Raw genomic sequence first — 21,958 nt, forward strand, 5'->3', positions numbered from 1 at the left:
GATGGCTGGGGAGAATCATGTCCCTCTTTTTTTCCCTCTAGGTTGGCAGGTACACTGTGCCCTACAGGGCTCCAAGCTGGACTCCTGCTAGGCTCTTCCCGCAGCTTTATTGCCAGTGGCTCAGCTACTATAGTCTGCTCTCATCTCACTCCAGAGCTGGTGCTGAGGCTCTTGGCTGCGGGGTCCTGAGTTGTGCACCTCCACACCCTCCATGCATGTCCACAGTGTCCCTCTGATTTGTGTGGAGTTTCCTCTGCCATTTTCTCCCTAACCCTAACGTGAGACTGCGCTCTCTCCACTTTTTTTTTTTTACTATCTTCCCTTAGACTAGAGCAGTAAGCTCCCTCCCTTTTCTACCATATTGACTCACTTATTTCATTTTAGTCTTGAAAATTGGAATAGGAATATCAGGTATGTTATATGAACATTTAGAAAATTTTCCATTTTCTCAAGATACTAGAAGTAGACTTTAGTATTGTGTTTTCCTTTCCCTGTAACCTCCAAGCAAGAGCTCTTAAATATTTCTTCTTTAGTTATTCTCAAGGTTTACTGCTTTGATTTGGAGAAATACTAGATTTATATTATCTGTGTGATTTATTTACCCTATTTTCTTCTTTCTAGGTATTTTTTGATTTAATGAGGGAAATTCGAGCCAGAAAGATGGAAGACAGCAAAGAAAAGAATGGGAAAAAGAAGAGGAAAAGTTTAGCCAAGAGAATCAGAGAAAGATGCTGCATTTTATAATCAAAGCCCAAACTCCTTTCTTACCTTGACCATACTAATAAATATAATTTATAAGCATTGCCATTGAAGGCCCAATTGACTGAAATTACTTTAACATTTTGGAAATTGTTATGTATCACTAAAAGCATGAATTGGAACTGCACTGAAAGTCAGATTCACTTTAAAAAGAAATTAATGTGGCTTCTCCAAGAAGCAAAGTTCAGCTTATTTCATAACTGCCTACATTTATCACGGTCCTGAATGTAGCGTGTGTGTCTCTCGGGCAGTCTTTCTGGAACTGTTAAATAAAGAGGTGAGATGTGGGGTGGGGAATGGGAGGAAAGGCTACTTCCTCTGGTGTTTATTATAAAGCTTAAATTTTATATGATTTTAAAATGTCTTGGTCTTCTACTGCCTTGAAAAATGACAATTGTGAACATGATAGTTAAACTGTACCACTTTTTTTAACCATTGTTATGCAAAATATAGAAGAAAAAGTTGTTGGCATGGTTGTTACATATAGTTAAACTGAGAGTAACTCATCTGTGAGTCTGCATTAATTAACTGGTGATTAACTTAGAAAAGTGGTGTAAACTTGTACACGGACATTTTGGAATATGCCTTAATTTAGAAACCGAAAAATACCCAGTTTCATCATTCTGTGAGACACTGTATGCCTGGTATGGAGTACAGCTTTTGTATAGAAGGTTCTTGAGAAATAACTGTCCACTCGGAGTCTGTCCAGATGAAAACTGTGTGCCATACTCTGGTTCTTGAAAATAAGGTTCCAGAGCTTCTTGACTGCTTTCATAACTGTAAGGTGGTTTGAAGTGAAGGGCCAGCATCTACTTGTAAGATAATTTGAGACTTTGAAGATTCAGTACCCCTTGTGTTTGAGTGAAGCCTCTTCTTTTGTTTTTTTCCTAAGATGCTGGTCCCTAGAAATCACTTTCTACGAGTGGTGAGCATATAAGTGTTACTTTTTAAATTCCTGGAATTAGGGCATAGGAAAAACGTCAGCAGCACTAATGCATTTTGCATTAGAACACTTGGGGAGAATAAGCATGCTTGCCACCTGTTTATTTCTAAACTTGTATTCCTGAGGTTTACAGTTTGGCTTTATAGAAATTATTGAGAGTATCTGTAGTCTTGTTTATGTTCCTAATGAAGCACTGTGTAGCTATATCTTCCTAAAAATAACATCAAGCAATCAAACCCGGGCATAGTGCAGAAAACGGTGTGGCACACAGAGACCACAGTGTGTCAGGCGGTGTCACTATGGTGTGATGTTGCCACTGGAAGAGTTCCGGCATGCTATTTGGATACATAATTTTGATGAGAAATACACAGACCACTGTCACTTTTCTTTTCCTCTTCAGGATGGAATTAGGACAGTTGATTTTAACAGATTTTTTTTTTCTTTTTTCTTTTTACTCAGCCCTAATTTGAACAAGTCAAGGATGTGTTCAGGCATTCCAGGTAACAGGTTGTATATGTAAGCTAACAAAACTAGACTTTTAAGGAACTCAGCTCTTTAGATACTATATCCAGCTTGTCATGTTAAATATTTGTCCCTCAAAGGTGTGAGATGTACATCTTCCATTTCGTATTTTTCATAGGTTATGCCATGTGCAGAATTAAAGTTACCAATGTAATACTGGCCAGCGGGCCCAGCAATCTCTATGTGTACTCACTCATTGCAGTCTTATTTAACCAGGGGTCCTAACCACTAACATTGTGACTTTGCTTTGAGACCTTTCCTCTCCTGGGTACTGAGGTGCTATGAAGCCAACTGACAAAAATGCATCACATGTCTTAGGCTGATGCCACTACCCAATTCGTTTATTTGCAATTTGAGCCATTTAAAGACCAATAAACTTCCTTTTTTAAAATCTTTGTGCTGTTACTTGATGTTTGCAGTGTGACACATAAAGTTCAGATTCTCAACCAACTAATTCCTTTGAGTTTTCAGTTTGGGAACTTCTTTGTGTAATACCAGATTTCCTACGTAACAGTGTTATCACTGCTCAGGTTTAAATCCAGGCTCAGAAATGGAACCACTCCCATGTGCACAAACACAAAGAAGATTTAAAGATTTAAAGATTTTATTTATTTATTTGAGAGGTAGAGTTACAGACAGTGAGAGGGAGAAACAGAAAGGTCTTCCTTCCATTGGTTCACTCCCCAAATGGCTACAATGGCCAGAGCTGGGCCAAACCAAAACCAGGAGCCAGGCGCTTCTTCCTGGTCACCCACATGAATGCAGGGGCCCAAGGATTTGGGCCTTCTTCCGCTGCTTTCCAGGCCATAGCAAAGAGCTGGGTTGGAAGTGGAGCAGCCGGGGACTAGAACCAACACCCATATGGGATGCCAGCGCCACAGGTGCAGGATTAACCTGCTGTGCCACGGTGCTTGCCCCAGAAGATAACTCTTTATGCTGTCCTGAAAATTGCAACTGTGCACAGGGCAAGACTCTAGGATGAATAGGTGAAAGCTGCATATTCATTTTGTAATCAGAATGTCGCCCAGGGACAGTTTAGTTACCCACTTGGGAACCCTGTTGCCATTTCACCAGGCTTTAGTCCATTCTCTGGCACATTTGATGTTCTGTGGGAAATAATGATCTACTATCAACCTGTGTATTACAGGGTTTGATCTGGCCCAGTGTTGAGCACCTTTCAAAACTGATTCATTAGTGTTGAGCACCTTTCAAAACTGATTCATTTGCGTTTCTTACCTAAGAAGTGCAAGAATGAGCACATTTAAGGTATAGCTGGCATAATTTAAGTCCACTGTGTGGACCCATTCCTTATACCAGTATGGGATATGTTGAATACAATGCACCAAAGGTTATAGATTGAAGTCTCCGACAGAACCAGAATGTCATGGCTCAAAATTTTGTAACAAAGATGGAAAACAAAACTTGGCAACCCTAACTAGCACATTAAGGGTAAACTATCAAAAAGCATTTACTACAATTCTTGTAGAGATTTCAGAGTAATCTGTTTATTTCATACAGTGTTAAAAATGTCCTTTAGCAAATAACTTTGAAAGTCAAGAGTGACAGTCAAAAGAGGTCTTCATTAACGCCTTTACATTTTTGTAAGGTTTTTATGAACTGCCAGGGAATTACCAGTGAAAGACAACCCTGAGCTGGGGCAACTGCAGATGTTCACATTGCAGAAAGTACCTACTTAGCGCATGCACTAGGAAGAAGCAGCGACATTTCTCAAAGATTAGACACTAGGGGCTGGCGCTGCGGCTCAGTGGGTAACAAGCTGCCATTTGTGGTGCTGGCATCCCACATGGGTGCTGGTATGTGTCCCGGCTGCTCTACTTCTGATCCAGCTCCCTGCTAAAGCAGCGGAAGATGGCCTAAGTGTTTGGGCATCTGCCACCCACAGGGGAGACCCAGATGGCTTTATCTTGGCTCAGTGCTGGAATCAGCAGATGGGAGATCTTTTTCTCTCTCCACTCCCCTCCTCCCAACTCTGAATTTCAAATGAAAAAAATAAAATACTAAGTCTAGTTTTCTTTGCTCTGGACTAGGCCTGCAGTGTCTTAGGATCATCAACTCATATAATAATAGCAAACATACAACACATCCAAGCTACTATATATGAGGGGATTTTAAAAAGTTCATAGAAAATTCAATTAAATCATAAGCTTTCTTTGATAAAAAAAAATGCTGAAATCTGGTACCAAATTTTGGTACCAAATGAACTTTTTTTTTTTTTTTTTTGACAGGCAGAGTTAGAAAGAAAGGTCTTCCTTCCATTGGTTCACCCCCCAAATGGCTGCTTCGGCCGGCACACTGCGCCGATCCAAAGCCAGGAGCCAGGTGCTTCCTCCTGGTCTCCCATGTGAGTGCAGGGCCCAAGCACTGGGGCCATCCTCCACTGCCTTCCCGGGCCACAGCAGAGAGCTGGCCTGGAAGAGGAGCAACTAGGACAGAACCGGCACCCCAACCGGGACTAGAACCCGGAGTGCCACAGGCGGAGGATTAGCCTAGTGAGCCGCAGTGCTGGCTCCAAATAAACTTTCAATTTCATTTTCCACCTGCTTTTTTGAAGTATTCTCATACTTCATACTTGACCCAATGAGGTTGGTTCCATCATTAACACCTATTCTGTAAATGCAGAAAATGAGGCATAAAGAAGTTGACTAACTGGCCCAGCACCACAAAGCTAATAAATATCAGCTGAGATTGGAAGCAAATAATCTGGCTTCAGAGTCCATGCTCCCAAAATCTCCCAACAGTAGGAAAGGCCTAGTGGATCCCAGACTACAGTTAATTACTTATTAACCTATAGGAAGGTGGGAAATGCTAAAATTGTCCCAAGGCTACAGCCACTCATTCATTCAGGGATTGTCTTCCGAAAATGTGAAGATGTGTGAACAGAAAAGCCTCCTACTTGCAGCGTGGTTGCTAAGAGTTTAAGAACCATTCTCTCTGTCTCTCTCACTATCCACTCTGCCTGTCAAAAAAAAAAAAAAAAAAAAAGTTTAAGAACCAAATAGAATAAATCCAGTGCAGAGCTCGGCTATGGAGTTCTTTCCATAACATCAGTAAAGAGGCAGCATTCCTTTGGCAACCCAGAGCTTTCAGTCCCTATTTTAACTGCAAAGTAGTTTCCCAGTTCTTTGCTTCAGCAGCTCTGCATGCAGCTGTTGTAGACAATCCCCTTGTAGCAAACAGCCAAGGGCTAGGAGGGAGGTCTGCTTATGGGTATTCTCAGTCAATACCCAGACACCATTTCTGGGGAGGAGCACTCAATATCATTTAGGATGGGCGATGAGACACATGAGAACTTGCATGGCTGATGTGACAGAAGGACAAGATTGCTTTTATCAGAAGCTCTAAGGAAAATAAACAGTGACAGCATTTGTGTGCTTGCAAGCCTCTTACACATAGATAGTACTTGCAAAAGCAGAGTGAAACCACCAAAAAAAAAAAAAAAAAAAGAAGGAACAAGGCTTGTTGAACTTGAAGGGAAAGGAGCAGGTGTGCAGGCTAACCTCCTGGACCTCTGCCTACAGGTGTTGGGCTGTGGAGGACGTATAGTGGAATTTCAGGTTGTAGCCCTGGGAACTGCATATCTGCCAACTCCTGTTCATTAGTTTATGACCTGATCTTTATAAAGGATTCCAGATTTAGTGGAAAGATATTTAGATGGTTTTCCTAGAGCCCTAGAGGTTGGCCTAAAATCAACCCCAGAAGCCAGCTGATGAGAAAGAAGGAACTTAGAAAAGATTGTGCAAATAATCTAAGAGCCACAATTCAAGTGCTTTCTGTTCCAGTTTTCCATTTACCTTTCCAAATTCTGGGCGGAGGCTGACTGCTCTGAATGGAGACAGCACAATACAGGGTGCCATTTCTCAGAGCCTGATGAACTGAAATTTGAGGTCAGCCTCCATCTTTTCCATTGGCTTTGAGCTCAGATGAACCTCAGGTCCCTGTTTATAAAGCACAGCATTTGTTGTCTTACTCTAGGTAGAGTGCATGAAAAATAAGTAATTTTTATTTCATATATATGTATATATTTTTTAATGCAGAGGAAAGTTATCAACCTGGCCTCCTGTCCTCAATAAATGTAATTTCTGTTTGGCTCTAAGGAGAACATGACACTGTTTGGCTCTAAGCAGAACATAAAAATACCTCATAGGCCCTTATATTTTACGTTGACACGTCCGCCAAGAAGGGACTAAGACTCGAGTTGAAGGAGATTCAAGTTGCCCCACTTCTGTATCCAGCGAATCTGCACTGAGAAGACCCTCTGATGGCAAATCAGAGATGGAGAAGTGACATCTGGAGAAACCAGGTGGCCTGTGAGAGGTCACAGCTGGAGAGGCAGCCTCCAGCCTTAATCCTGCACAGTGGCCGAGTCCTTCGTGTTCTTTCTACCCTACCTTAGTACCACACATCAAACCAGCAATTCCTGCCAGCGAGTGTGGACACTGATGAGCATGGAGGCTAAGACAAACCCGAGATACGGCTGCTGGTTCCTGTCTAACTTCAGTGGAGGTCTGGAGCATTTGGTGAAAGGCAACTTGAAGGGGGTGAGTATTCTCTTTGGCCCCTGATATGAAAGCTCTGACCTAGAGGAGGCCTTCAGAACACTTGACCTTGTTGCCTGAAAGACTGGAGTGATCCAGTCATTCAAAATTTTGACCCCTGATTTGCAAGCAATACAGAGTTAAGTGCTGAAGAATTTCAGCTTGGAAAACATTTTCTAGAGCAGCCCAAGATACCAGCGCCAAGACTAGCAAATCCCACTACATTGCATGCAAGTGAAGCTGCATTTGAGGGATTAGAAAATCATTCACCGGCCAGCGCCGTGGCTCAATAGGCTAATCCTCCGCCTTGCGGCGCCGGCACACCGGGTTCTAGTCCCAGTCAGGGTGCCAGATTCTGTCCCGGTTACCCCTCTTCCAGGCCAGCTCTCTGCTGTGGCCCAGGAGTGCAGTGGAGGATGGCCTAGGTCCTTGGACCCTGCACCCGCATGGGAGACCAGGAGAAGCACCTGGCTCCTGGCTTCAGATCAGCAGTGTGCCGGCCTCCGCGGCCATTGGAGGATGAACCAACGGTAAAGGAAGACCTTTCTCTCTGTCTCTCTCTGTCCACTCTGCCTGTCAAAAAAAATTAAAAAAAAAAAAAATTCACTGACTCAAGCCACCAAGGAAACCAGGGCTGCCTTCACCTTGAAGGTCAGCTTGCATCACAAAAGGCAACCTTCCTGAGTGGGCCAATAGCATGAGTGAAGGAAGCGAAGTGGGCACAGAGGCCTACAGACATACATCACATCTTTCTTCTCCCTTGTCCTGCCCCAGCATATAAGATTCATGAAAACCTAGAAAAAAAAGACTGTCTCAGAAAGGGATAGGAAGTGAAAGCGACGAAATCAACTAAATAAATAGTGAGGCCTAAGTCACAGCTGTATTTATTCTAAGCAGAGGAACATTCAAAAGCTTGGATCAATACAGGATTTAAAAAAAAAAAAAAAAAGAAACACAAAATTAATGAGCAGCCACTGCGGTATCAGAAAGGGCAGGCAGTGTCAGAGCCGAGCTACTGCCCTGTCCCACTGGGTGTCTGCCTAGTAGAGGCGGAAATGCTCTCTGCTGGGGAAAAGGATGCAGCTGGGTCCCTGTCCTGATCCAAGGGTCTTTAACCATTTCCAGGACGGAAGTCAGTGCGACCAGGCAAAGCAGCAAGGGAACCTTAGAAGGCTCGCCTATGGCTGGCAGGGCCTGCACTTCTCAGCAGAGTGGCATAGAACACTTTTTATTAGAAACTCCTACACTTGGGAGCAAATGCCTTCTGCTCCCTGAGATTGTTTATTCATTCACTGTTTCATTCATCACTCATTCATCAAACTTAATTTTTTGAAGATCAGTGACTAACAAACTTTCTTCTCCATCATTACTACCTCCATTCTAATCCAAACTCAATGACTTCACCTAGGTTACTGGCCGAGCCTCCCTTTTCTACACACAATACCCATTCTTGCTCCTCTATCCCTTCCTGCCCCATCCATCCTGGATGCAGCAGCCAGAGTAAAAGTCTGATTATGGCCTCCCTCTTCCTAAAATATTTCAACTACCTCCTATTCTTTTATAATTTAATTGTCTCATTCATCTCACATTGTGCAATAACCAGAGTTTTTTGAAGATTTATTTTATTTATTTGGAAGGCACAATGACAGAAAGGGAGAGACAGAGAAAGAGATTTTCCATCTGCTAGTTCACTCCTCAAACGGCCACAACAGCAAGGGCTGGGCCAGGCCGAAGCCAGGAACCCAGAATTCCATCTGGGCCTCCTACATGGGCCATTTTCTGTTGCATTGCCAGGCACATCAGCAAGGAGCTGGGTGGGAAGTGGAACAGCCGAGACCCAAATTGGTACTCATATGGGATGCCGGTGTCGAAGTGGTAGCCTAACTGACTACCCCACAATGCTGGCCCCTAAAGGATATTTCTTAGGATGAGCTTCAGAGGCCAGCGCTGTGGCTAGTGGGTAAAGCCACTACCTGCAGTGCCGGCATCCCATATGGGTGCCGGTTTGAGACCCGGCTGCTCCACTTCCAATCCAGCTCCCTGCTATTGGCCTGGGAAAGCAGTAGAAGATGGCCCAAGTCCTTGGGCCCCTGCACCCACGTGGGAGACCCAGGGGAAGCTCCTGATTGGCACAGTTCCAGCCGTTGTGGCTGCCTCTCCTCTCTCTGTGTAACTCTGACTTTCAAGTGAAATAAATAAATATTAAAAAAAAAAAAAGATGACCTTTAGTAACACCAGTAGCTCTTACTCTGGATATTCAGTTTAATATGATGACAACTGGATATCCCACCTTGGACTCATCTAAGCTCCTCCAAATTTATTCCATCTGCTTTAGTAAATGCACATTGTAAAACAGAAGCAAAAAACCCAGAAGGAATAGAGTGCAAAAAAAGTCTCCCTCACACCCTGATTCCCAGAGGGAAGCACGTGTACGAGCTTCTTGTGTTGCTTTGCAGGTGCCATGGCTCCTTCAGTGTGTTGCAGGTACTTACCCCGAAGTGCATTTTAGAACACGGAGCTCTCATGTTGGTAAATGGTTCTAGGGAGAAAAAAAATTTTTTTTAAAGATTTATTTGCAAGTCGGAGTTACACAGAGAGAGGAGAGGCAGAGAGAGAGAGAGAGAGAGAGAGAGAGAGAGAGAGAGAGAGAGAAGTAATTCTTCTATCTGATGGTTCACTCCCCAATTGGCCGCAACGGCTGGAGCTGCACCAATCCAAAGCCAGGAGCCAGGAGCTTCTTCCGGGTCTCTCACGTGGGTGCAGGGGCCCAAAGACTTGGGCCATCTTCTACTGCTTTCCCAGGCCATAGCAGAGAGCTGGATTAGAAGTGGAGCAGCCAGGACTTGACTTGCCACCCACATGGGATGCCCAGTGTTGCACGTGGCAGCTTAACCCATAACGCCACAACACCAGGCCATACAATCCAATTATTTTAAAAGTAGCCCAAACAAGCCTATTTTTAGTCATTCAGAGCTTGTCTGCTTTGTATGCCCTGCAAATGTAGGAAACCCTGTGGCCTATCAAACTCTACAGTAGACCAGCTACAGAAAAGACAGAGCCTTACGCCCCCATGCTGCTAAGGAACACCACCTAGATGTGGAAGCCCCTTCTCTGAATCCCCTGACCCCCAGGAGTTCCCTTGCCCTGTTCCCCTTGTGGATGGTGGCGCCTCTACCTTAAACCTCTGGATGGTCTCATGTGACGAGGGCCTCCCCTCTCCTGCAACTGTGTCCAAGCACTGCCCAATAAGCTTGTGTGTCCTGGCCCCTCAAGGTCCTATCTTTTTCATGATCAGTCCCCAAATGCCTCAAATTCCAATACCTGTCCCTGTCCCATGCCCCACTTGCTTATTCCTTGGGACCACAGTTCAGAGGAGGGCTGATGAACTACCTTAAACCCAGCTGGCTTCTTCCCAGTTGCCTCTTAACAACCAAGATCAAAACAAGAGAAACCAAATGGATTGGGGGGGAGGGTTTTTCTTTGTTGTGGAATGGACAACAAAGAGGGACCTGGAAAGTCACCCCCAAAACTGGGGAGCAGCAGGTTTGGAGACATGGTCAAGGTGCCATCAAGAAAGGACTCCTGGGGGCTGGAGCCGTGGCTCACTTGGCTAATCCTCCACCTGCGGCACCGGCATCCCATATGGGCACCAGGTTCTAGTCCCGGTTGCTCCTCTTCCAGTCCAGCTCTCTGCTGTGGCCCTGGAAGGCAGTGGAGGATGGCCCAAGTGCTTGGGCACCTGCACCTGCGTCGGAGACCAGGAAGAAGTACCTGGCTCCTGGCTTCGGATTGGCGTAGCTGTGGCCTTGGAGGCCATTTGGGGGTGAACCAATGGAAGGAAGACCTTTCTCTCTGTCTCTCTCTCTCACTGTCTAACTCTATCTGTCAAATAAATTTAAAAAAAAAAAAAAAGAAGAAGGGACTCCTCATTTAGGGCCATATCTGGGCATCGTCTGTTCACTACATTTGGCACTAATGATCACTTTCAGAGCCAAGGCTGGAGTGATGGTGTAGAATGCAAGTTCTCAGGGCCGAATCTGTGATGCAGCAGGTTAAGCCACCGCCTGCAGTGCCAGCATCCCATACGGGTGCCAGTTTGAGTCCCGGCTGCTCCACTTCCAATCCAGCTCCCTGCTAATGTGCCTAGGAAAGCAGAGGAAGACAGTCCAAGTCCTTGGGCTGCGGCACCTACATGGGCAGCCTGGCCCAGCCTCAGCCATTGTGGCCATTTGAGATCTCTCTCTGTAACTCTGCCTTTCAAGTAAATAAATAATTAAAAAAAAAAAAAAAAGAATTCAGGCTCTTATGCATCTGGGCACGACCTTCTTGTGGGCAGGAACCTGTCTTATTACTGTATGCCCTGTCCTTGGAACAAGGCTTGGCTCCTAGTTGGTCCCTAAAACCCAACTGAGAAAGCAAGGAGAAGAAATGACTTCCTTCCTGGGACCCTCCCCAAGCTGGGCTGAGCCAGGTTGGACCAGTACTAGGGGAATAGCACTGCAGTCTTCTGGGTCCAAAGAACTGACAGAACTCCTAATACTACTCATTAGATGCCTGCTTATAGGGACATCTGGCTGGAACTCCGTAGCCCCACACCCACATATTCCACTGTCTGCAGGCCATCTGCAGCAGGACGCGGTGGGGACTCCCAGGCTGGCTGGCAGGCTCTCTGCAGCTGGACGTTGGCCAGTCCCTTCGCCTCCCCCAGCAGCTGCGGCTGGCTGTGCGCATTTCCCTTCCCCACCCCCCGCAGGCAGGAAAAGCCCTCCCCACCCTTACAGCCTCTCGCTGCCTGAACCGCCCTCCGCCTTCCTATGCAGGGTCCAAGGGCAGCGGCCAGACTGCTCCGTGGGGCTATCCCTGACAATGGCCGCTCCTCTCCACCTGCCCCACCCAAGGGCCACCCCTCGCAGTGGCGTTCGCATTGAAACTGCGCCAGACGCCGGAGCAGCCCAGGGCGGGGGCGGCGCCGTCAGGAAGGGAGGAGCCCTGCGACTTCGACCCCAGCTGTTACTCCTCACCCAGCGTGCAGGCCCAGGCCCGAGGCTCCCCGGGCCGCCCTCAGCGCGCGGCCGAGGCTCCGAAACCTGCCCAGCTACCGTGACGTCACGGGACTCCCGCGAGCTCATTGGCGGCCGTTTCCTCGGCCCGCGGTGTGGACAGGTCCCCGGAGACCCGAGCGGCGGATGTTCCCGTGCCGACTGCCAGGTGGCGGCGCCCGAGCCGCCCACGTGGGCCCTCCCAGTCCTGCCGGCGGCGGAGGAGGGATCCCCAGGGCCAGGGCAGCCGCATCCGCAGAGCCGGGAAACCGGAAGCCCCGCGTCCTCCCAGTCTCCGGCTTGCGCGGGGGGCGGGCGCCTGGCCTCTGCTAGGACTTCAGGGCCGGTGTGCTCCAGTTCTGTTTTCTGCTTCAAGGCCTCTTCCTCTTTCCTGCCCTGGGCACGCTCTCCTATGTGGACTTGGGGAGAAGCAAAATCCAGGTTCTTGCAGCGCGGGAGGCAGTGCCTCGCGCCCGCAGAGGTCTGTGGGACCCAGCCTGGCATCTCTCAACTGTCAGGCGTCCAGCTGAAGCGTCACTCCCGTCGCGCCCCGGGGTTCCACAGTCAGCAGGTGGCTGAGTCGGAACGGGTCATGTCCAGAGCATTGCGGCAGCACGACCCTGGGGGAGCTTCAGAGCCTGCTTGCTACTTTGCGGAAGAGTGCTTGCAGCCTTAGAATGGGGATGCCAACTACGTGGTACTTAATAAACGGCCACTTTAATGCCTTGATCAATTTTTAATAAAGAAACAGTCCTTATTAAATGTGCGTTCTGTGTTGGGTCCCTGTGCAAATCCTGCTATATTCTCCTTGGGGCTAGTCTGTCTTCCTCCGGTTTTCTCCTCCCTCCCACCCTCCCTCCCCTCCACCTGCCACGTCAGTAATGCCCAGAGACTCCCGCTGGCTTCTGGTCAATTCCAGAGAGGTCTGTACCCCCAGCTGCTGTAGAAAGAGATAAGGATATATAGAGATACCCTATCTCTTAGATTCCTCCTGTCCTCATTATCTCCCCAGAACTTAGCCATAATTAAGGGTGTTTCTGTTTTGGCTATGGAAGCATAATTGACTTCAAGAAAAACAACACACCAGGCTCAATTACGGAGATTTAAAAAATAATGCCAAAATGTAGTGGGTCTCCTCTGCCAGGCACTTCAGTCATGGTATTCCTCTGGGCCCTGGCCTAAGGTAGCGTCTCACCTCTGCAGATAGCCCCCAAGCCTCTGCTGCCAGCTGAGCGCTCTCCTTAGGTGTGAACTCAGCAGTGTATTCCCCTCATTCTTCAGAATGGCCTAGCTCCGGCTGTTGTGCACATGTGGGAAGTGAATCAGAGGATGAAAGCTCTCTCTCCCTCTCCTTTCTGTCTCTGTCATTCTACCTTTCAGATAAGAAAGAGATACATAAATGTTCAATCTGTGAGTGTTCTTTCTGGTAATGACTAGCACATGTATATCCTATGTTTATCACAGCATGCTTATTTCTGTTCTCTGTAACAGGAAAATTGAATATAGCTTATTTTGAAGTTTTATACTAAATGAGAGCAGGCTCTATGGGACAACTGAGTGAGTCTCCACTTGGGTGATATGCCACTGGGTTCGGCAATCTGGCTGGCAGTGATGCCAGCAATTTCAGGGATGGTAGCCCTAGGCCACCTCCTGGGGTGGACGGAGGTCTTGCAGCTCTGATATCATTATTTGTAAGCCTAGACAAGGGAAACTGGCCTTGAGCCAAACCACAAAAGCCACTGAAAAAAGCTGGATTATTACAAAGTAGAGTACCAGCCAGTGCTGTGGCTCACTAGGCTAATCCTCCGCCTGCGGCGCCGGTACCCCAGGTTCTAGTCCCGGTTGGGGCGCCAGATTCTGTCCCGGTTGCTCCTCTTCCAGTCCAGCTCTCTGCTGTGGCCCAGGAGTGCAGTGGAGGATGGCCCAAGTCCTTGGGCCCTGCACCCACAGGGGAGACCGGGGGGAAGCACCTGGCTCCTGGCTTTGGATCGGCACAATGTGCCGGCCGTATTGGCCATTTGGGGGGTGAACCAATGGAAAAAGGAAGACCTTTCTCTCTGTCTCTCTCTAACTCTGCCTGTCAAAAAAAAAAAAAAAAAAACCCAAAGTAGAGTACCAAGGCTTGTGGCACCACGTCTGATTGATTGACAATCATAATTTCCTCCTCTGTTAATTAAGCTTAAAATTCTACCTGTGTTATGTGGGTATGGGCGATAAATGAGATAATGTATATGAAGCATTGCTTAGTGGTGTGTAAGCCTTAGCTATTGTCAGTGCTTGGAGAGGTAAGCAAATAGGGTAAACTGTTTTGGTGGATACAATAGGAAGATTTTCCACGTCTCTCCCCTGTCAATGCTTTCCTTCTTTGGAACACCAACATGTTGGGATTTATACCAGGATTCGGTATGTTGGGGAAGGTGCTTCTTAACATGAAGGCATCAAGGAATGATGTTTGGAAGGGACCTTAACTCTCTTTCTTTACCAACCAGATGCTATGCTTATGCTTGCAACTTGTCCTTCTGATCTGGCTTATTGGGCAACAGGTGGGACAGGGAGAGACACTTACAAGGAAGAAACTTTGAGGCCAGCAGTTTTTCTGAGTATGGGCATGGCCTATCTGTCTGAAGTCAGTGGGTTAACTATCCTGAATATAGAAATGCTGTGTAGTCAAATAGCCCACCTGCTGTTCTCTAGGGACCTCGAGAACTATGCTATTACAGTACTAGAGCCCAGAGGGCAAGGGTGGAACTTCACAAATAGACTGGCTGCTTCTAAACCTTTCAGAAGTTGGAGCTGCAGCACAAGTATAGCTAGTCAACCTGATATTCGATTAAACAGGATTCTTCTGCCCCAGCCCAACAATCCCATTTCTTCTGCCCTCTTGAAGCAAAAAGTCCAAGATTTACCAACAATTTTGATCAAAAGCAACTGACACAAGGCTGAAAGTACTATATCTGAACAAGAGTGAATGTAAACTAAGTCTTAATCCTTGGGGAAACTGGGAATCCTTTTCAATTATTTGGTGAACCTGAAATCCAACCAAACTCTGAAATTAAGTTTCTTGGACAAATCAAAAGCAAGGCAATGACATTTATAGGGTCCTTTTTGTTTGTGTTAGCCAATAACACATACTTTGCATATGTGAAATCATTTTAAATCCTCTAAACACAACTGTCTTCACTTTTATAGTTTGGAAAAGGAAGCTCTTAAATTGAGGCAACGCATACAAAACAGCACGGCTGCGATGGATTGAATGTGCCTTGTCCCCATTGCCTCCCATTTTCCCCAAATCATGCAGGAGAGTAATCCCCAAAGTGACATGGTGATGATATTATGAGGATAGAGACTTAATCTGATTGCAGGGTTTAGAGGTGGGGCCTTGGAAAATGGTAAGGTTTGGATGAGGTCATTAGGGTGGAGCTCTAGGACAGAATCCCAGTGACTCTGTAAGAAGAGGGACAGAGACCAGACACACAGACATACACAGGTGCACTCCTGCCAGGACGTGATACCAACAAGGGGCTCCCTCACTAGAGCCTGTACCATGCTGTTTGGGCTTCCAGCCTCTGAAACTGTAAACCAAAACAAACCTCTGTTCTTGATAAAGTAACCTGCATCACGTATTTAATTATAGTAATGAACAAACATGCTGACGCAATGACTATTAGGTAGCTGTGGCTCAATACCATTCTGGATATGTCTAGAGTCCAAGTTTTTCAGGGAAGCAATTTATCTGTGTATCAAAAGCTAGGCTAGTTTAATGTGAATAAAATGACCAAATCTCTTTTTAAATTTTTGAGTTTTTGGAAAGCTGAAAATATATATTTACAAAAATGAAAAGTAATTATACATAACCCCTCGCCCCAAGTTACTACAGAAAACACTTTGGTGTTATATTCAGAAACATCATTTACTGGCTTTTGTCATCTCAGCCATCACAGTGAGCCTGTTTCTAGGCAACTAACTGCAGATCTATGTCATCTACAGTTGGCTGGATAGTATTGCAGTGTATGTATGTCTCATCAATTTTTTATCCAGGTTCCCTATCATTAGTCATTGAGGCTGTTTCCAATTTTCTAAATGATAAATAGTACTTCCATGCACATCTTTATACATATTTGGGAGTTTTTGCTATTGTTTCCTTAGGGAAAGTAAAAAAAAAAAAGAATTGAAAGGTCAAAGGGAATGCACATATTAAACAGAATTTTAAATCTAAAAAATAAATGAATATGTAAGCAGTAGAATGGTCTTTATAGTGGCTCAAGCCCACTGGATAGGAGGAAACAGGAAGATGTAGGTCAAAGGGCACACAGTTGCAGTTATATAGTATAAATATGGCTAGAGGTCTGATGTGCAATAGGAGGAACATGATTAAGTATATTGTGTATCAATAATTTGCCAATAGAGAGTAGTTTTAGGTATTGTTATCACAAAGGAAAGGAAAAAAGAAAAGACAGACAGACATGAAATGGTAGATATGTTAATTTTCTTGACTAGTAATAATTTTACTATATATTATATATAGATATCAGGATAAGTATATCAAAACATCACATTGTAGACTTCAAATATATACAATAGACACTTATTTTCAAGTATATGTGCACAAGAAGCACATAAATTAGGAATTCAATCACATTTTACAAAAGGAACACATCATTGTAAATATCACCCAGACCAAGAAATAGAAAAATAGCAATACCCTACAACCTTCTGAAGTCTCCTCCTTGTTTCTGCTGCTCTCACCTTTCCAGATATAACCACTTTTCTGACATTTAACATAACAGATTCATTTAGACTGTTTTTAGCTTTTATGTCTGATTTCGTTTACTCCATGTTATCCTTATGACCTTATGCACATTGTGAGTATAATGGTAGCTCATTTGTTTTCATTGCTGCATTTCTGGGTAAACTCTAATATTGAATTCCTGTAGCGTGAACACTCACCTTTTAACCAGAACTCCAGAAGCCTCTCTGTGCCCCTTCCTCACCATGACTTCCCCTAAAGGTAATCTCTCTTCTGGTTTCCATCTCCCTTGATCTGTTTTGCTTCCTTTTCAACTTTTTATAAAGGGATCATATGGTAGGTAGCTTTTGATGACTCCTCATTATGTCTGATCCATCCTGTTGTTGGGTGTAGCAGGAGCTCATCCTTTATTGCAGTATGAACATATAACAATTTATATATCTATTCTACTGTTGAAAAACATTTGAATTTTATCCAAGTTTTGGCTACTATTGACAATGTTAATATGAATATTCTTTGTTTAAGGTTTATTTATTTATTTGAAAGACAGAGTTACAGAGAGAGATAGAAGGAGTTGGGGAGAGAGATATCTTCCATTTACTGGTTCTTCCCCAAACGGCTGCAAATGTCAGGGCCATAGCCAGGAGCCAAGAGCTTCTTCTGGGTCTCCCACGCGGTTGCAAGGGCCCAAGCACTTGGACCATCCTCTGCTGCTTTCTCAAGTGCATTAGCAGGGTGCTGGAGCAGCCGGGACTCCAACTGGCACTCATATGGGATTCGGCATCACATCTTAACCCACTACATCACAACGCCAGCCCCACTATGAACATTCTCGTGCCTGTCTTTAAATGCTTAGGGGTAATAAATCTGCTCTGCATTATTTTTCTTTTTTTGTATTTTTGGGCTGTCTTTGCAGGTTATTCTTCCATATGGATATAGAGATAAACATCTCAGAAAAAATGTTGGCATTTTGATTTGCATAGTGCAAAACATACAGTTGCATTTTAAAAAGAATTCTCATTCAGTATTTATTTATTAAGGTCTTATGACTCTTGGCAAAGTTTTATAGTCTTCATCATATCAATTCTGTGCACTTATTTTTAAGTTTATTCCTGGGTATTTTATATTCAGTTGCTGAGCTTCTTCCAGTGAGGTCTTTAGATGATGCACTGCAAAAGAAAGAAATGAGTAATGTTTAGAAACTCAATGTCTTCCAAACATTTTAATTCTTTTATTTGTAGACAATCGTTAGAAATGATCATAGTTGCTTAGTAACGTGTCCCATGGGCTTTTCACTTCATGATGATACAAAGATAACGTAGAATTCTGGAGAAATCCAAAATTGCATGCTGCTGTTGGAAGTTTTCCCACTTCAAGAGTCATCGCAGAAATTATCTACCCAAGTTGAAAGGCATGAACCACTAAACTGGGTCACTCCTCAGGTTATTGTTGAGCAGGTACTAGTAATGCGAAACAGTGGTAAAACAGACAGATGGTCTCCAAAAACAAACCTGAGCCTGCAGCCTTGTTTATAGAGAGAGATTCAGTAGCTAATCCAGCATGTGCAAGAATTTTCCAGAAAGGGGAGTCACATTCAGAGGATAGAGATCCCTCAAGCCTTCAAGTGAGGGCTTAGTCTGCCATGGGAGATAGCACATGCCAGGCCTGGGAGGGCTCTCAGACAACAGTCTGCTCGCCGGGCTACACCAGGAAGAGGCGCCACCGCGATCACGTGGTCAAAGCCCCGGGGACCCCTGATCTGATGGACTAACAGAAGCCATACTGGAGAGCACTGTTCTGCCTGGAAGGGATCCGGGGCAATGAGCAGACGGTGAAGCCGTCCTAGCTGAGAGGCAGTGTGGGCCTGGAGTTCGCGTCCCACATCTGCATCCTTCTAGTTGTGAGTTAGAGCCCAGCACCTAGCTTGTCCCACTCTGGTGCTCCCGGGGTCTAGTAGGGAGCTGGACGTCTGGCATTTCAGCTTCCTCACCAGTAAAGCAAAAACATCACTGGAGACATGATCATTTAAAGATAAACACAGGAAAAGACTTCTTTTGCATCATAATTTCAGATTAACTTATCTGATCTTTCTGCAACTCTGATTTTCAAATAAATACATCTTTAAAGAGAGAAGAATATTTAACAAGCAGTGACTTGAAACACTTGCTTTGGTTTCTCCCTCTGTTAAGCATTAACAATCTTTAAACACACACAAGAGAAGCTGCTTCTTCAGGGGCCCCTTTTGTAATGTGGGAATGCTTTAGGTATGGGGGTAATTTCACCCACCAATTTGATGAAGTCAGAGTGCAAATGAGAAGCCTAATTACATTTCATGGTGTAAAAGACTACGGTTGGAGAAAAGGGCCTGTTTCTACCCACAGAATTCCTCTTTTTCACACCCTGCTGGGTCCTGAGTTTTTGTGACCCTCATCTGGTTTTTCCAAGCACTGTTCTCTCAGAAAGCCATTGTATGACCTCAAATAGATAACGCTAAGAAACAGGTTGGTGACTTCCTGCGGTCTAGAAGCTTCTGGAGAAACTAGTGATAAAGGTTTTTAAGCGGGGAGCCGATGAGAAGGCAGAGGAAAAGTGCCCCAAATGAGAACATTCCTGTGGCAGATGGAGGTCAAATGTGACCTTTGGGATTTAAGTTTTTTCTAAACTTGTCGGTGCATAAGTTCAAAATTTGGCCCTAGTTCGCATGGAAAAATTCTGTCTACTTCAGGCTGTCCCCTGTCCAGCTCCTACCTGGGCCCTGACTAGCCAAACTGAGCTCCCGAATACTGAGGGCCCAAGCAGCCCCACGGCTCAGGGATGGGGTGCCCACACCTCCTGATTTGCCAGCAGTCCCATAGGCCTGTTGTGCTGTGTCCTTACTAATACTGCTCCTTCTCACTCTCCAAAGTGCCTGCATTTGGGTGACTAATTGTATAGTGTCTCTATTTGGAATCCTTTCTGCTATTCTCTCAATAGCTACCAAGACTTGGCAGTTTGGAGAGCCAGGATTGGAGGACACTGTGCTTGTTTCTACAAGGTGAAAGGAATGGAGAGAGCAGGCAAGGTTCTAAATTCCTCATCCCAATATGGGAAAGACCCAGGAGGCAATGATGCATGCTCTGGTTCATGTCCAAGTTCACGACCACCCTTGTTTGTTGAACTCCTCCACTGCCTGTTCATGTAATGTTCAGTGTACTGATCTCAGCCTGTCACTAAGAGGAAATCAACCATTCATCGCAGCTAAGGACCATCTAATGATGCCCTACATAGGGCCGGGAACAGATCTGGATCCTAGGAATCCAAGGATTTCAGAACAGCTAAGAATTATGACCCAGTGAGATAAACACTATGAAGTAAGCTCTTGGTGTTACAGGAGCCAGGGGAAGAACTGGCTCACGTTTCCTAGAAAGGGGGTGCAGTGGCTAATGGGAAAGCTGTCACAAAGGAGATGGGTGAGCCTGCTCTGCAGATGAGACAGGAGATCACATTTCTCCACATGGGGGCAGGGAACTCTCAGCTTTTCAGGGCCTAGCAGCCATGATTAGAAGTATAGCGTTGGCAAACAGCAAGGACCCAGCCAAGCAGATGAAGGAAAATTTAGTGCCTGCCCAGATAGTGGGGCTGGTTCCCCTTGGAGCCAGCTTGTGCCAAGACCTCTGCGGAGGCTGGGGCTGGGGCTGAAGGTTGACCGCATCCAGATGGCCTGTGAGGTTGGATACAAGGTCATCTGATATCAGACAGACTCCACAGGAGGGGGCTAGAAATACGGACAGAGTGTGGCCATGCAGAGAAGCAGAAAAGCATCAGCAGGCCTCAAGGGGCTGGTTTACGCCTGACCATAGGGAAAGGTTAACACAGGCCTGCCCTGGCTGGCTGCTCCACCCTCCACTGATTTAGCTCAGCAGTGGACGTGGAGGATCTGGACATGGAGGACAAAGAAGGGCCCAGGAACTGGCTGAGGGAACCCAGTGGTTCCCAAGCATCAGCCTGTGTCCTTAGCATCACTGGGCAGGGCAAGCTTGTTTAGACAGATTGCTGAGCCAGGTCTGGGTTGCGGCTTTTTAAATGCTTTTTTTTTTTCTTTCTTCCTTCCCCTCCCACCTCGACTTTTTTTTTTTTTTTTTAAATTACAGAAGTAGGGAGAAAGAGAATTCCTATCTACTGGTTTATCTCCCAAATGTACAAAACAGCCTAGGCTGTACCAGGTCAAAGCCAGGAACTCCATCCAGATCTCTCACGTGTGTGGCAGGGACCTAAGTACTTTAACTATTGACTGCTGCCTCACTGAGTCTGAATTAGTGGGAAAGTGGAGCCTGAAGCAGAGCTGAGAATCAAACCCAGGCACTCCATTGTGGGAAGCAGGCTTCTTAGCTGGTGTCCTAACCACTAGGCCAATTGTTTTCCTCAGACACCTCCAATGATTTAAAAATTGCCAGGTGATTCTGGATCAGGGATCAGGGATCATGCATAAGAACTAGCACAATAAACCCATGCCGTGTCTCACTTTGACCTGGGACCCTGGAGAGGCAACCTGGAACTGAGGAAAGAGCAGGGGATCCGGACGCTGAAGGCTCCAGTTATGGGCTGGCTTGGCTTCTCAGTTTCCACCTGAATAAAAGGGTAATTCTGAATCTTTAGGAAGAGTTTAGATGTGCATGCCCTTTGTCAACCCAACTGAAAGGTGAGATCCAATGTCAGGTTTTTATTGAATGCAAACTTGGAACTATAAAGTTTGCTCATTTCTCCTCATTTAGCTTGCAAAATTGAAATGCTTTGGTCTGAGGATCAGCTACACCAGCAACCCCCAAGATGTTGCTCTTTCTTTTTTTTTTTTTTTAATATTTATTTATTTGTGAGAGAGAGAGAGAAAAAAAAAATCTTCCTTCTGTCTGCTGGGTTCACTCCACAAATGCCCACAATAGCCAAGCAGGGCTGGACCAGGCTGGAGCCAGGAGCCAGGGTCTCCCAAATGAGTGGCAGGGACCCCAGTACTTGGACCATAATCTGCTGCCTCTTGGGTGCAGGAAGCTGGATCAGAAGCATGGAGCAGCCAGGACTAGAACCAGCACCCTCCAAACAGCAGCTTAACCCACTGTGCCACATACCCAGCCCTGGGATGCTTCTTACAATGCAGACTTGGCAGATCCAACTCTTGATTGGGTCCTCTCATTACATTTATATTTTCAGCACACATTGAGTGATTCTTAGGCACCCTGAGGGATTTGAAGATCACTATCTTAAGTTGGGAGTTAATGGAGAACAGAAAAAAAATTCATTTAAAAAAATTTTTTTTAAAAATTTTATTTCTTTGAGAGGTTGAGTTACAGAAAGAGAGAGAGACAGAGAGAAAGGTCTTTCATCTAATGGTTCACTTCCCAGATTGCTGCAAGGGCTG

General features: G+C 45.5%; 1 protein-coding gene across 2 annotated transcripts in view; it reads left to right on the forward strand.

The window, feature by feature from the left end:
- Nucleotides 1-2,619, forward strand: part of RALA (RAS like proto-oncogene A) — a 70,603-nt gene extending 67,984 nt beyond the window's left edge. For both annotated transcript variants that reach the window (XM_062178981.1, XM_062178980.1), the window contains one exon: nt 622-2,619. In XM_062178981.1, coding sequence (XP_062034965.1) covers nt 622-744 — 123 coding nt within the window. In that variant the 3' untranslated portion in view covers nt 745-2,619. The remainder of the gene's footprint in view (nt 1-621) is intronic.
- Nucleotides 2,620-21,958: the final 19,339 nt, after the last annotated feature.

This window comes from Lepus europaeus, chromosome 20 (assembly GCF_033115175.1).
Source record: "Lepus europaeus isolate LE1 chromosome 20, mLepTim1.pri, whole genome shotgun sequence".
NCBI classification, from domain to species: domain Eukaryota; kingdom Metazoa; phylum Chordata; class Mammalia; order Lagomorpha; family Leporidae; genus Lepus; species Lepus europaeus.